This window comes from Anabrus simplex, chromosome 2 (assembly GCF_040414725.1).
Source record: "Anabrus simplex isolate iqAnaSimp1 chromosome 2, ASM4041472v1, whole genome shotgun sequence".
NCBI lineage: Eukaryota > Metazoa > Arthropoda > Insecta > Orthoptera > Tettigoniidae > Anabrus > Anabrus simplex.
In genome coordinates, this window is record NC_090266.1 from 274370004 (window position 1) to 274383394 (window position 13391).

The window sequence follows — 13391 nt, forward strand, 5'->3', positions numbered from 1 at the left end:
AAAAAAAAGATTGAAAAATGGGAGGAAACTGGCCGTAATCTATTAGGAAACCAGTCAGATCGCGAAATTTGGCGGATTCTCTCAGGAAAAGATTCAGATCGCGAATTTCGGCGGATTATATATAAAACAATAAGCATTCAATTATAAATTTTTATATAATACCGTAGCGAAGCACGGGTATCTTGCTAGTATGTGATAAAGTGCCATCAGTGTGAGGTGGGCGTGTCAAACACGGCAGCCCATTAAACTGTCCGTACAGTCTTTAAAATTGCCAGAACTTCAAACATTCTGCCATTTTCTGATAATAGAAGGATTGGTGTTTTTTAACAATGATCCGACTGATTGGCTGAATGGTCAGCATTGAGGCCTTCGGTTCAGAGGGTCCCGGGTTCGATTTGCGGCCGGGTTGGGGATTTGAATCGTCTCTAATTAATTCTTCTGCCCCGGGGACTGGGTGTTTGTGTTTGTCCCAACACTGTTTTCTTAATATCCACACAACACAACACACTACATTACCAACCAGCACAGAAACACGCAATAGTGATTACATCCCTCCATATAGGGTTGGCGTCAGGAAGGGCATCCTCCCGTAAAACAGGGCCAAATCCACATGTGCGACACAGTTCGCATCCGTGACCCCGCAGGTGTGGGAAAAGCAGTAGAAAAGAAGATGAGGTGTTTTTAACAATAATTCCAAAAATCATTGTAAGGAAATCACGAAATTTCAGTCATCGGTCCCCTTAAGAGGACAAGAATAATAATAATTTTAGAACATCATTTACAGAAACTTCAAACATAAGCTCATACGCATTATATGATTAGAAACGTAACAAAAGTAGAAAAACAAACTTGAATTTAAGCCATAATGTACCTTATCACTTAATACGAAATGTGATAGGAAGAGTCCGAATAATATTAAATTCATTTTTTTTTTCGTTTTTTGTTGTCGTACCGTTGTGTACCGCCACAAAAGATGCACTGGTTCTAACTATAAAGATAAATGTTCTCACTACATCTGTATTTGTAGGTTTACGAGAACCGCCTCCAAATACTTCTAACACGTTGACATGGTGCAAACTAAAAGAAGTATTAAATATTAATTGTCATTACATTGTTATGCAGATAATTCATTTAAGTAACTAGTGTTCACTAACTATCTACAGGAAAATATTAGGGAAAATTTTAATAGCTCCTAATTTAAAATATTAGACCCATATTTCAGGAACTTCTAAATTTTTGTCCATATAAATAGGTCCTGTAAATGGTTATTTGAGTAAGATCACTACACGAGGTAGAATGTAATTATTAATGAATATATTTCAGGTTATCAGATCTGGCTGTAAATGTTATGTCTTTAAATTGCAGGTCCTGGTTGCCACGTGTCAGGATTTCTCACGGTGTTCGCCTGTGAACTGTCCATCTACACGCTTACGGTGATCACCAGTGAACGATGGTACGCCATCACTCACGCTCTCCACCTGGACAAAAGGCTGCGTCTCAACATGGCAGTAAGGGTCATGGCAGTAGGGTGGCTCTACTCCCTCAGTATGGCCGCTCTACCTTTACTGGGCATCAGCAGCTACTCCAAGACTGGGTAAATATAAAAAAACTATGATTTTCTTCTGTTCCTTCACTTGATCAGGGGTTTCTTAATAATAATAATAATAATAATAATAACAATAATAATAATAATAATAATAATAATAATAATAATAACAATAATAATAATAATAAGAATAAGAATAAGAATAATAAGAATAATAATTAGCATAGCAAATTAGGTACATTTCACAAATTGTCCCAAAACCCAGGGCGCGACAGCTCAGAAGGGCCATGGACTACCAAGCGAAGGCCTGAAGAATATGAGGTGTCATGTGGTCAGCACAATGAATCCTTTCGGATGTTATTCTTGTTTTCCCAGATCGGGTTTCATAAATTTAGGGGCATTATAATAATGGTTCATGGTTTGGGATACCGGTATTGTAATCACGTCCTAGTCCGTCAACCATGGGTAACGGCTGAGAGTCGGGATACCAATTGCTTTGGAATGGAATTCGGCATCCCGGACATATTCTGTTGTGAGTCAGGCGACCAGGATTATAAAATCCACTGGTGGTCGCTAACCCATTAGAGGAGAGATCGTTACTGAGACCAGGTTTAAGTAGAGTAGCATCCTCCTTCACAAAATTGACCGAGCTCAGAGCATTTGAATCAAGCCTCGGACCTATGGGAGTAACGAGTACCACTTCCATTTAACAAGCGAGGGACTCAATGGAAACTACTTGGCGTACGAAGTGAAATTCGATCGGGAGCTATCAATATTAATGGGCCTTATGGAAGAAAGAAAGTAAAGCCGGCTGAGTCAGCAAAGAGGATGCATTTGCATGTGTTAGGAGTAAGGATTGATAGCGGGGAAGTGATAGGAGATAATAAAGTATCCTCAACAGATGTTAAAAAAGGGCAAAGTGTGGGGTAGGACTGTTCATCATAAATAATATTCCACACAACACAGTTTCTGTTGGAGAAATTAGGAAGAGAATTGTCTAAGTGTGTTCACCGAGTGAGGGTGCAAATGAGGATGAAGTTAACAAGCACAGAGTGACATCGTTGTCCAAGATGAAGAAATTAGACAGAACTACATGAATATAATAAGTGATAAGTTCCAAACAATAGACAGTAAAAAGGTTTAGGATTTAGAAAGAGAATGGGTGGAATACAGGGGTGCTATAGTAGAACCAGCAAGGGAATACCTGCGAACAACTGCCAGTATTTATGGTAAAAGGCGAACATCCTAGCGGAATGATGAAGTGAGGGCAGCTTGTAAAGGTGCATCATAAATGGCTCCAAAAGAAAAATGATGCAGACAAAAAATTGTACGTAGATGAAAGAAACAGAGCGAAACAAACAATTGACGAATCCAACAAGAAGTGGTGGGAATATCTCGGTTGTTGTTGTTGTTGTTGTTTGAGTCATCAGTCCATATACTGATTTGATACAGCTCTCCATGCCACCCTATCCTGTGCTAACCTTTTCATTTCTACATAACTACTACACCCTACATCTCTAAGCTACTTGTCATATTCGTATCTTGGTCTACCCCTACCGTTCTTACCACCTACACTTTCCTCAAAAACCAACTGTACAAGTCCTGGGCTTTCAGCTGTGAGCTCGCATCAGGGAGATAGTGGGTTCGAATCCGACTGTCGGCAGCCCTGAAGATGGTCTTCCGTGGTTTCCCATTTTCACACCAGGCAAATGCTGGGGCTGTACCTTATTTACGGCCACGGCCGCTTCCTTCCCATTCCTAGGCCTTTCCTGTCCCATCGTCGCCATAAGACCTATCTGTGTCGGTGCGACGAGAAGCAAATAGCAAAAAAAAAAGTCCTGGGTGTCGTAAGATGTGCTCTATCATTCTATCTCTTCTTCTGGTCAAATTTAGCCAAATCGATTTCCTCTCACCAATTCGATTCAGTATCTTTTAATTCGTGATTCCATCTACCCATCTCACCTTTAGCATTTTTCTGTAACACCACATATCGAAAGCTTCTATTCTCTTTCTTTCTGAGCTAGTTATCGTCCATGTTTCACTTTCATACAATGCCACGCTCCAGATGAAAGTCTTCAAAAACATCTTTCTAATTCCGATATCAATGTTCGAAGTGAACACATTTCTTTTCTTAAGAAAGGCCTTCCTTGATTGGGCTAGTCTGCATTTTATGCCCTCCTTACTTCTACCATCATTAGTTATTTTACTACCCAAGTAACAATATTCATCTACTTTCTTTAAAACTTCATTTCCTAGTCTAATATTTCTTGCATCACCTGACTTTGTTCGACTGCACTCCATTACTTTTGTTTTGGACTTATTTACTTTCATCTTGTATTCCTTCCCCAAGACTCTGTCCATACCATTCAGCAATTTCTCTAGATCTTTTGCAGTCTCAGATAAAATAACAATATCATCGGCAAATCTCAAGGTTTTGATTTCCCCTCCTTGGACTTTGATTCCTTTTCCAAATTCCTCTTCGGTTTCCTCTATCGCCTGTTCTATCTAGACATTGAAAAGGAAAGGGGACAAACTGCAGCCTTGCCTCACTACTTTCTGGATTGCTGCCATTTTTCCAAAGCCCGCGATTCTTACCACCGCAAATTGATTTTGTATAGATTGTAGATAATTCTCCTTTCTCGGTATCTGATCCCGATCAACTTTTGAATCTCAAACAGCTTGGTCCAATCAATATTATCGAATGCCTTTTCTAGATCTATGAAAGCCGCGTACGTGGGCTTGTCTTCCTTAATTCGGTCCTCTAAGATCAGACGTAAAGTCAGATTTGCTTCACGTGTTCCCACTCAGTTTCAACTAGTCTTCCCATTCTTCTGTAAATAATACATGTTAACATTTTGCAGGCGTGATATACTAAACTAATGGTGCGTTAGTTTTCTCACTTGTCAGAACCGGCTTTCTTAGGAATAGGTATAACAACATTCTGCCGAAAATCGGATGGCACTTCTCCTGTATCATACATCTTACACACTAAACGAAAATAACCTCTCCATGCTGGTTTCTCCTAAGGCAGCCAGTAATTTTGAGGGTATGTCATCAATTCGTTGTGCCTTATTCCTAATTAGGTGCCTCAAAGCTCTGCCAAATACTGGCCTCAAAATTGGGTCTACTATATCATCAACATCAACAGCCTCTTCTTATTCCCAGAACCTTATCATATACTTCTTCACCTTGATACAACTGGTGGATATGTTCCTGCCATCTTTCTGACTTGCCTTCTTTCCCTAGAAGTGGTTTTCCACCTGGCCTTTTAATATTAATACACCTAGTTTTCCTTTCTCCTAAGGTTTCCTTGGTTTTCCTGTATGCAGCCACGCCCATAAAACCTTCAACATCCTTGCACTTCTCTTTCAGCCATTCTTACTTAGGTGTCCTGCACTTTCTATCTTCTTCATTCTTTATTCGCCTGTATTCTTTTCTTCTCTCCTAATTTTTAACATTCTTCTACTTTCGTCGTTCTTCCATCAGGTCTAGTAACTCTTGAGTTATCCACTGTTCCTTAGTTCATCTTTCCTTTCTTCCTAACTTTTCTTCAGAAGCCTTACTGATCTCATTCTTCCTCTACTGCGTTTCCTTCAGCCTGCTCATTTAGTCCTTGTGTTACATGTTCCTTGAAACAATCCCTCACACACTTTTCTTTCAACTTGTCTAGATCCCATCTCCTTATATTCCTTCCTCTCTACAATTTCTTCAATTTTAGATGGCATTCCATGACCAACAGGTTGTGGTCGGAGTCCACATCTGCTCCTGGGAAAGTCTTGCAATCCAACACCCTGTTTCTGAATCTCTGCCTAATCATAACAAAGTCTATTTGATACCTTCCAGTGTCTCCAGGTCTCTTCCATGTGCACAGCCGTCGTTTGTGGTGTTTGAACCAAGTGTTAGCAAGGACCGAATTATGATCGTTGCAGAATTCAACCAGCCGGCTTCATCTTTCATTCCTTTGTCCCAATCTGATTTCTCCTATTATGCTACCTTCTCTTCTTTGGCCTAGCACTGCATTTCAGTCTCCCATCACAATTAGATTTTCGTCGCCTTTCACATATTTTATTAAATCTTCTATCTATTCGTATATTCTTTCGATTTCTTCATCATCCGCTGAACGAGTAGCCATATAGACCTGCACTACTGTGGTAGGCATTGGCTTGGTGTGTATCTTGACAACAATAATCCTTTCACTATGCTGGTCGTAGTAGCTTACCGCTGCCCGATTTTCTTATTCATTATAAAACCAGCTCCTGCATTTCCCCTGTTTGATTTTGTGTTGATAATTCTGTAGTCGCCTGACCAAAAATCCTGCTCTTCCTGCCAACGTACTTCACATATACCAACTATATCTTACTTCAGTCTATCCATCTCTCTTTTCAGATTCTCTAACCTACCACAACGATTCAAACTTCTAACATTCCACGCTCCGACTCGCAGAATGTCAGTACTCATATTCCTGATGATTGCCCCCTCTCGTGTAGTCCCCACCCGGAGATCCGAATGGGGGACTATTTTACCTCTGGAATATTTTACCCGGGAGTAAGCCATCATCAGCACATCATTCATACAGAGAGAGCTGCATGTCCTCGGGAGTTAGTTACTGCTGTAGTTTCCCGTTGCTTTCAGCCGTGTAACTGTGTTAACATGGCTAAGCCATGTTAAGTAATATTACAAGGCCATATCAGTCAATCATCTAGATTGCCGCCCTTGCAACTTCCGAAAGGCTACTACCTCCCTTTCGATGAACCATTCGTTAATCTGGTCTCTCGACAGATACCCATCCGATGTGGTTGCACCTACGGCTCGGCTCTCTGCATCATTGGGACACGCAAGCCTCCCCACCTCGGCAAGATTACATGGTTCCCAGAACGTAGAATGGCTAGGTCAAGTGGCAAGGAAATCATTGTTGGCAGTATTAAAGAATATTAGAAAGGGAATGAAAAATGAAATCAACAGTTTTTTGGGTAAATCAGGCGAACACATGGCAGATCCCAGGGAATTACTGCACAGGTGAAAGGAATGTTTTGAAAAATCTTCTCAACATCAAAGGACGTCACGATAACCGACCTCATGGGGAGGAGGACAATGATGTTGGTGAAATTACGCTTCATGAAGTGGAAAGAATGGTAAAAAACCTCCATTGTCATAAAGCAACAAAACCAGATGAAATTAAACCTGAATGGTGAAATATAGTGGAAAGCCAGGGATGAAATTACCGGGCGAGTTGGCCGTGCGGTTAGAGTCGCGCAGCTGTGAGCTTGCATCCGGGAGATAGTGGGTTCGCATCCCAATGTCGGCAGCCCTGAAAATGTTTTTCCGTGGTTTCCCATTTTCACACCAGGCAAATGCTGGGGTTGTACGTTAATTAAGGCCACGGCCGCTTCCTTCCCACTCGTAAGCCTTCCTATCCCATCGTCGCCATAAGACCTATCTGCGTCTGTGCGACGTAAAGCAAATAGAAAAAAAAGGATGAAATTTCTTCATAGTGTAATAAGATTAGCATGGAATGTTAGTAATGTAGCAAGGTTACAGGAAGGATTGCAACATTTATCGAAGTATTTCATTCATCTGTATCCCAGGCAAGGTGTTTGCTAGCATATTGCAAGGGAGGGTGTAATCAGTCTTTGAGAGTAAGCTGGATGAAAATCAGTGTGTTTTCAAACCACAGAGGGGCTGTCAGGATCAGATGTTCAGTATAAGCCAGGTAATTATGCTATGAGAGGAATAGACAGTTATGTTTCGTAGATCTAGAAAAGGCACGTGACAAAGTACCGAGGGAAAAAATTTCACCATACTGGGGGAATATGAGATTAATGCCAGATTATTGAAAGCAATGGAAAGCATTTATGTTGACAATTGGGCTTGTGGTGAGAATTGATGGTAGAACGAGTTCTTGGTTCAAAGTTCATTCGGGGGTTGGACAAGGCTGTGATCTTTTAGCTTTGTTCATAATTTACATGGATCTTCTGAAAGGTGTAAAGTGACAGGGAGGAATTCCATTAGGTGGAAATATAATAAGCTGATTAGCCTATGCCGATGACTTTGTCTTAATGGCAGATTTTGCTGAAAGCCTGCAGTCTAATAATTCGGAACTTGAAATTGGCGCAATGATGAAAATTAGCCTTTCCATTAGGAAAGAAATCTAAGATAATTGAATGTCAGGTCGGGAATACAAAGCTCGAAAAGGCGGATAATTTCAAGTACTTAGGATGTGTATTCTCTCAAGATGCTAGTACCTACAGTAAGTTGGATTGAATCAAGGCGCAGCAAAGCAAATGCAGTGAGTTCGCAGTTGCGATCAATAGTATTCTGTAAGAAAGAAGTCAACTCCCTGACGAAACCATCTATACATCGGCCTGTTTTCAGACCAACTTCTCTTTACGGAAGTGAAAGCTGGGTGGATTCAGGATATCCTATTCGTTAGTTAGAAGTAACAGACATGAAAATAGCGAGAATGATCACTGGTAAAATCAGGTGAGAACAATGGCAGAAAGGTACCCAGAATGAGGAGATAAAGGCTAAGTTAGGAATAAACTCGATTGAGTAAGCTGTACGTATAAACCGGCATCGGTGGTGGGGTCATGTGAGGTGAATTGAGGTGGATAAGTAACCTATGAGAATAATGGACTCGGTCATGGAGGATACGATGTGTAGAGGGAAATCCAGGAGAAGATGGGTAAACTCACTTTCCAGTGATTTAAATATAAGAATAATTTACATGGATCTACTGAAAGGTATAAAGTGGCAGGGAGGAATTTCATTAGGTGGAAATATAAGCTGATTAGCCTATGCCGATGACTTTCTTAATGGCAGATAATTCGGAACTTGAAATTAAACGAGGCCACGAAGTTAGTTAAAAATAGAGGATTGTAGCGGCGTTGAGTAAATTCAGAATAGTGTGCGACTAAGTTTAATGATAAGCAGAACTCCAAACTTCTTCTTCTTCTTCTTAATCTGCTTAACCTGCAGGGGTCGGTTTTTCCCTTGGACTCAGCGAGGGATCCAACCTCTACCGCCTCAAGGGCAGTGTCCTGGAGCTTCAGACTCTGGGTCGGGGGATACAACTGGCGAGGATCCCCATCTCCGGCATTTGCCTGGAGGAGAAGTGAGAAACCACGAAAAAAGACTTCCAGAATGGCTGAGGTGGGAATCAAACTTTTTTTCTTGGCCCTCACAAAGACTGTATCCTGAAAAGTAGTAACTAGTCAGTCGTTCCCTGTTTGCAAGGCTAAGTTAATGAAAGCACCATTTCTCTATACTGCGAGTACCCAGCTTTCTTACAAGCTGTCGTGTGGCAGTTCCGGTTCGCTGAGTTCTCCCCTACAAACTTTATTCTCACTTCTCCAATGATAGTAATCTGTGAAAGGCAAACATGAAGAAGTTCTGCTCGTTGCATTTAAATAAAGTCTGTTAAGTGGGAAACATGCCGAAAATTTGCAGCTCTTCTTCGTTTTGCGCGAACGGCCAAAGCCGTGTTGAAACACCGGATCCCGTGAGATCTCTGAAGTTAAGGAATATTGGGCGTGGTCAAGATTTGGATGGCTTGCCACGCGCTGTTGATGGGGGGTTAAGGGAATGGAGGAGCGAAGAGGAACTGGCCACGCTACCGTACGTAAACTCCGACTCAAGCACACCTCTGCGGAGGTTTGAACCTGCCTTCGGGCAGAATGCACCCTTACCATACCTTCGTTTCGCCCACGGCAGCCCACTGTGGACAGACAACGAAATAAAAAGTAACTAAATTAGTACTCTTTTTGTCCGCCTCTGTGGTGTAGTGGTTAGTGTGATTAGCTGCCAACCCCGGAGGCCCGGGTTCGATTCCCGGCTCTGCCACGATATTTGAAAAGTGGTACGAGGGCTGGAACGGGGTCAACTCAGCCTCGGGAGAACTGAGTAGAGGTGGGTTCGATTCCTACCTCAGCCATCCGTGGTTTCCCACTTCTCCTCCAGGCAAATGCCGGGATGGTGCCTAACTTAAGGCCACGGCCGCTTCCTTCCCTCTTCCTTGTCTATTCCTTCCAATCTTCCCATCCCCCACAAGGCCCCTGTTCCGCGTAGCAGGTGAGGCCGGCTGGGCGAGGTACTGGTCATCCTCCCCAGTTGTATCCCCCGACCCAATATCTCACGCTCCAGGACACTGCCCTTGAGGCGGTAGAGGTGGGATCCCTCGCTGAGTTCGAGTGAAAAACCAACCGTGGAGGGTGAGCAGATTAGGAAGAAGTAGAAGAAGAAGAAGAAGAAGTATTTTCCCACAGAGTGTTGAGGCTATTTTACAGTCGACCAATAAAGAAACAGTCTCTTCGATTATACTCTGTACATCACCGCTAACAACGCGATGATATCAAATAACAAGAACTGTATATGTATGTTTTTATATATCTTTCATCCGGCTCCTTAGCTGAATGGTCAGCGTAACGGCCTTCGGTTCAGAGGAACCCTGGTTCGATTCCCAGGTGGATTCCACGTCTAGTTGATTCCTCTTTCTACGATTAGCTCTACGTCGCAGTGACACAGATAGGCCTTATGGCGATGATGGGATAGGAAAGGGCTAGGAGTGGGAAGGAAGCATCAGTGGCCTTAATTAAGGTACATCCCCAACATTTGCCTGGTGTGGAAATGGGAAACCACGGAAAACCATGTTAAGGCTGCCGACAGAGGGGTTCGAACCCACTGTCTCCCGAATGCAGGTTCACAGCTGCATGGCCCTAACCGCACGGCCATCTCGCTCGGTGTTGATTCACCTAGCCCGGAGACTGGGTATTTATGTTTGTCTTAATATGCATCTTTATTTATTGTACACACACAATGTATGACACTACCAAACACCACAGAAATACACAATAGTGAATACACCGCTCCTCATAGAACTGGCGTCAGGAAAGGCATGTGGTCGTAAAACTGGGCTTAATCCACACACAGTGTCGACCTCATGTAGCTGAAATAAGGTCAGAGACAAGAATACAATGCACGTTTCCGTTAACTTCGTACATGAGCTACCGTTTTCTAAAGTGAAAACAAAGAGTCCCCTTTAAAAATAACTTGAAAATTCAGGAACACATAAATCATATTATCATAACTCATGTCTGCAAGACGTGGAATCCAAACTATATGAACGTGATTTTCATTGTATAAATTTGCGTATGAACTGGTTGGGTTTTGAAGCGCCGAGTGAGTTGGCCGTATGATTAAGGGCGCGCAGCTGTGAGCTTGCATTCGGGTAATAGTGGGTTCGAACCTCACTGTCAGCAGCCCTGAAAATGGTTTTCCGTTATTTCGTATTTTCACACCAGGCAAATGCTGGGGATATACATTACTTAAGGTCACGGCAATTTCCTTCTCACTCCTAGCCCTTTCTTATCCCATCGTCGCCATAAGACCTATCTGTGTCGGTGCGACGTAAAACAAATTGTAATTTGGCTTTGAAGCGCAAGCTAGTAACAATATCATTGAGTTATTTTAACAACTATAACTGTCTTCATTCTAAATTATCACGAATACTGCCGTAGCAGAGGTGGCGAAAGCGTGCTGGATTATCCAAAAGAATATGGGTTCGATTCTTGGTCAGGTAGTTGCAAAATGAAGAAGCAAGAATACCTCTACTGCAAAGGTACATGGACCTGGAGTGCACTCAGCCTACAATAGAAATTAATACCAGGATAATGTACACGCATGCATGGAAATGGTGTCCTGACATAAACAATCAACACCGCCCCGCTCCAGTACTGAAAAGTAGGGGAGGGAGTGAAGGGGTATTGTTGAAGGCCACTCCAATGCCGTAAAGGAGGGGATGGGAATGAACTGGTAGTGCTGAAGACACAATGCGTGTGTTGCTATGCAGCTGCCACTGTGCCCATTTCAACCACAACAAAGTCTTGTAGCGGGCTGTCTACCTGCAGCAATGCGTTAAGTGAGGAGGTGGGGGAGGGGGCACCACGCTTTGTTTATATCAGGACACCATTTCTGTGCATGAGTGTACCTGGGAGGAAAGACAGTCGGTCTCTTAATTTAGCGCTGAGTTTGTGAATAGTGGGAATAATTTTTTTTTTTTTTGCTATGGGCTTTACGTCGCACCGACACAGATAGGTCTTATGGCGACGATGGGATAGGAAAGGCCTAGGATTTGAAAGGAAGCGGCCGTGGCCTTAATTAAGGTACAGCCCCAGCATTTGCCTGGTGTGAAAAGTGGAAACCACGGAAAACCATCTTCAGGGCTGCCGACAGTGGGATTCGAACCCACTATCTCCCGAATGCAAGCACACAGCCGCGCGCCCCAAACCACACGGCCAACTCGCCCGGTCAGTGCTCAACTAAACACTTTTTTCAGAGACAGGCCTACATACATACGTTCATACGTTTAATAACTTCGATGTGACGATTTTGTGCATATTTTACAAGCTCCATTTGTTGAACAATGGTCGTTGAAAGGGTGATGCGTTCGTAACGTTGATTCATTAGATTCTGAAATTCCAGAGGAAGATATATCTAGTGACGTTGATAAAATTGCGAATGGATGATTGTGTCAGTATCCGTTGATATGTCACCTGCTTGCAACAAAAGTTGCCACAAAGGGTAATTAGAGAAGAACGGGGAAGTTTCTAAACATCATGACAGCAAAGTTTTCGTAGACTGAATGCAACCAATAAAAAATGTAGCGTTCTACCAACTACCCCGTCGGAATGGCTAATAAATCTAACTCTTTTTAATAGGGAAGGATGTTCACCCGGGAGGAAATTAACTGGGTAGTAATACGGGAAGAGGACAATACTTCTAAAAGACCTCAGCTTAACGAAAATCATTAGAAGAAAGTGAAGATTATCGAGAAAACATTGGATCTATCATTCTATGTATGTTTTGAGTCCTCGGCGTGAAGGCTGGTCTGATCCCCAACACTTTCAAAACCAGCTGTCAGTGAAGAGGCGTACTGGGGAAATGAGGAGCGATTTAGTTTCCCATTGCTTTCCTCGCTGAGCCAGAATAAATAAATAAATAAATAAATAAATAAATAAATAAATAAATAAATAAATAAATAAATAAATAAATAAATAAATAAATAAATAAATATAGGCTACTGTTATATATTAGTCCACCAAGCCCATAGAAATGAACAAACCAACTGACCCTATGAGCGACATTTTCTCATATTTCATAACAGGGGCTAATCCCTGATAACGAATTGAATTACTAACATGGCTCATACCTCTGTAACTTTCATATTGTGATGAGATAGGTCAATAAAAGTAACAAATGTGTTCTAGACCACACCACAAGAAATTGTGCACCGTAAACACCATGCCTAACCAGAGACTCAAAAAAAGACATTTGGTCACTTACCTCCATGGTACGCACAAATACCGAAATGGCTTTTAGTGCCGGGATATCCCAGGATGGGTTCGGCTCGCCAGGTGCAGGTATTTCTATTTGACTCCCGTAGGCGACCTGCGCGTCGTGTATGCTAGTGATTTAACGTCACAGTAACACATCAAAGGTTTTCGGCGACAGAAGGATGGAAGAATGCGAAAGGGCTCAATTAAGGTACAGCCCCAGAATGTGCCTAGTGTGAAAATGGGAAACCACGGAAAACCAGCTTCAGGGCTGCCGATGGTGGGATTCGAACCTTCCAAATGCAAGCTCACAGCTACGAGACCCTAAATGCACGGCCATCTCGCTCGGTATTACCAAGAATTGAAATGAAAAGCGTTCTTTGGACACTCAGTATACATCATTGCACAACGAATCATAAAGAAAGTGGCCCTGGTCTTAAAAAATGTCTACGTGGTAATTAAGCGTCTTAATAAAGAGTATTGCCACCCCTTGCATAGATAACAGCTTCACAACCCTT

The 13391-nt window shown here is 42.4% G+C and overlaps 1 protein-coding gene across 1 annotated transcript in view; it reads left to right on the forward strand.

Moving 5' to 3' along the window:
• LOC136863511 (lutropin-choriogonadotropic hormone receptor-like) overlaps nt 1-13391 on the forward strand; it is a 132775-nt gene that overhangs the window by 77547 nt on the left and 41837 nt on the right. The window contains exon 5 of the mRNA XM_068225976.1: nt 1366-1594. Coding sequence (XP_068082077.1) covers nt 1366-1594 — 229 coding nt within the window. The remainder of the gene's footprint in view (nt 1-1365; nt 1595-13391) is intronic.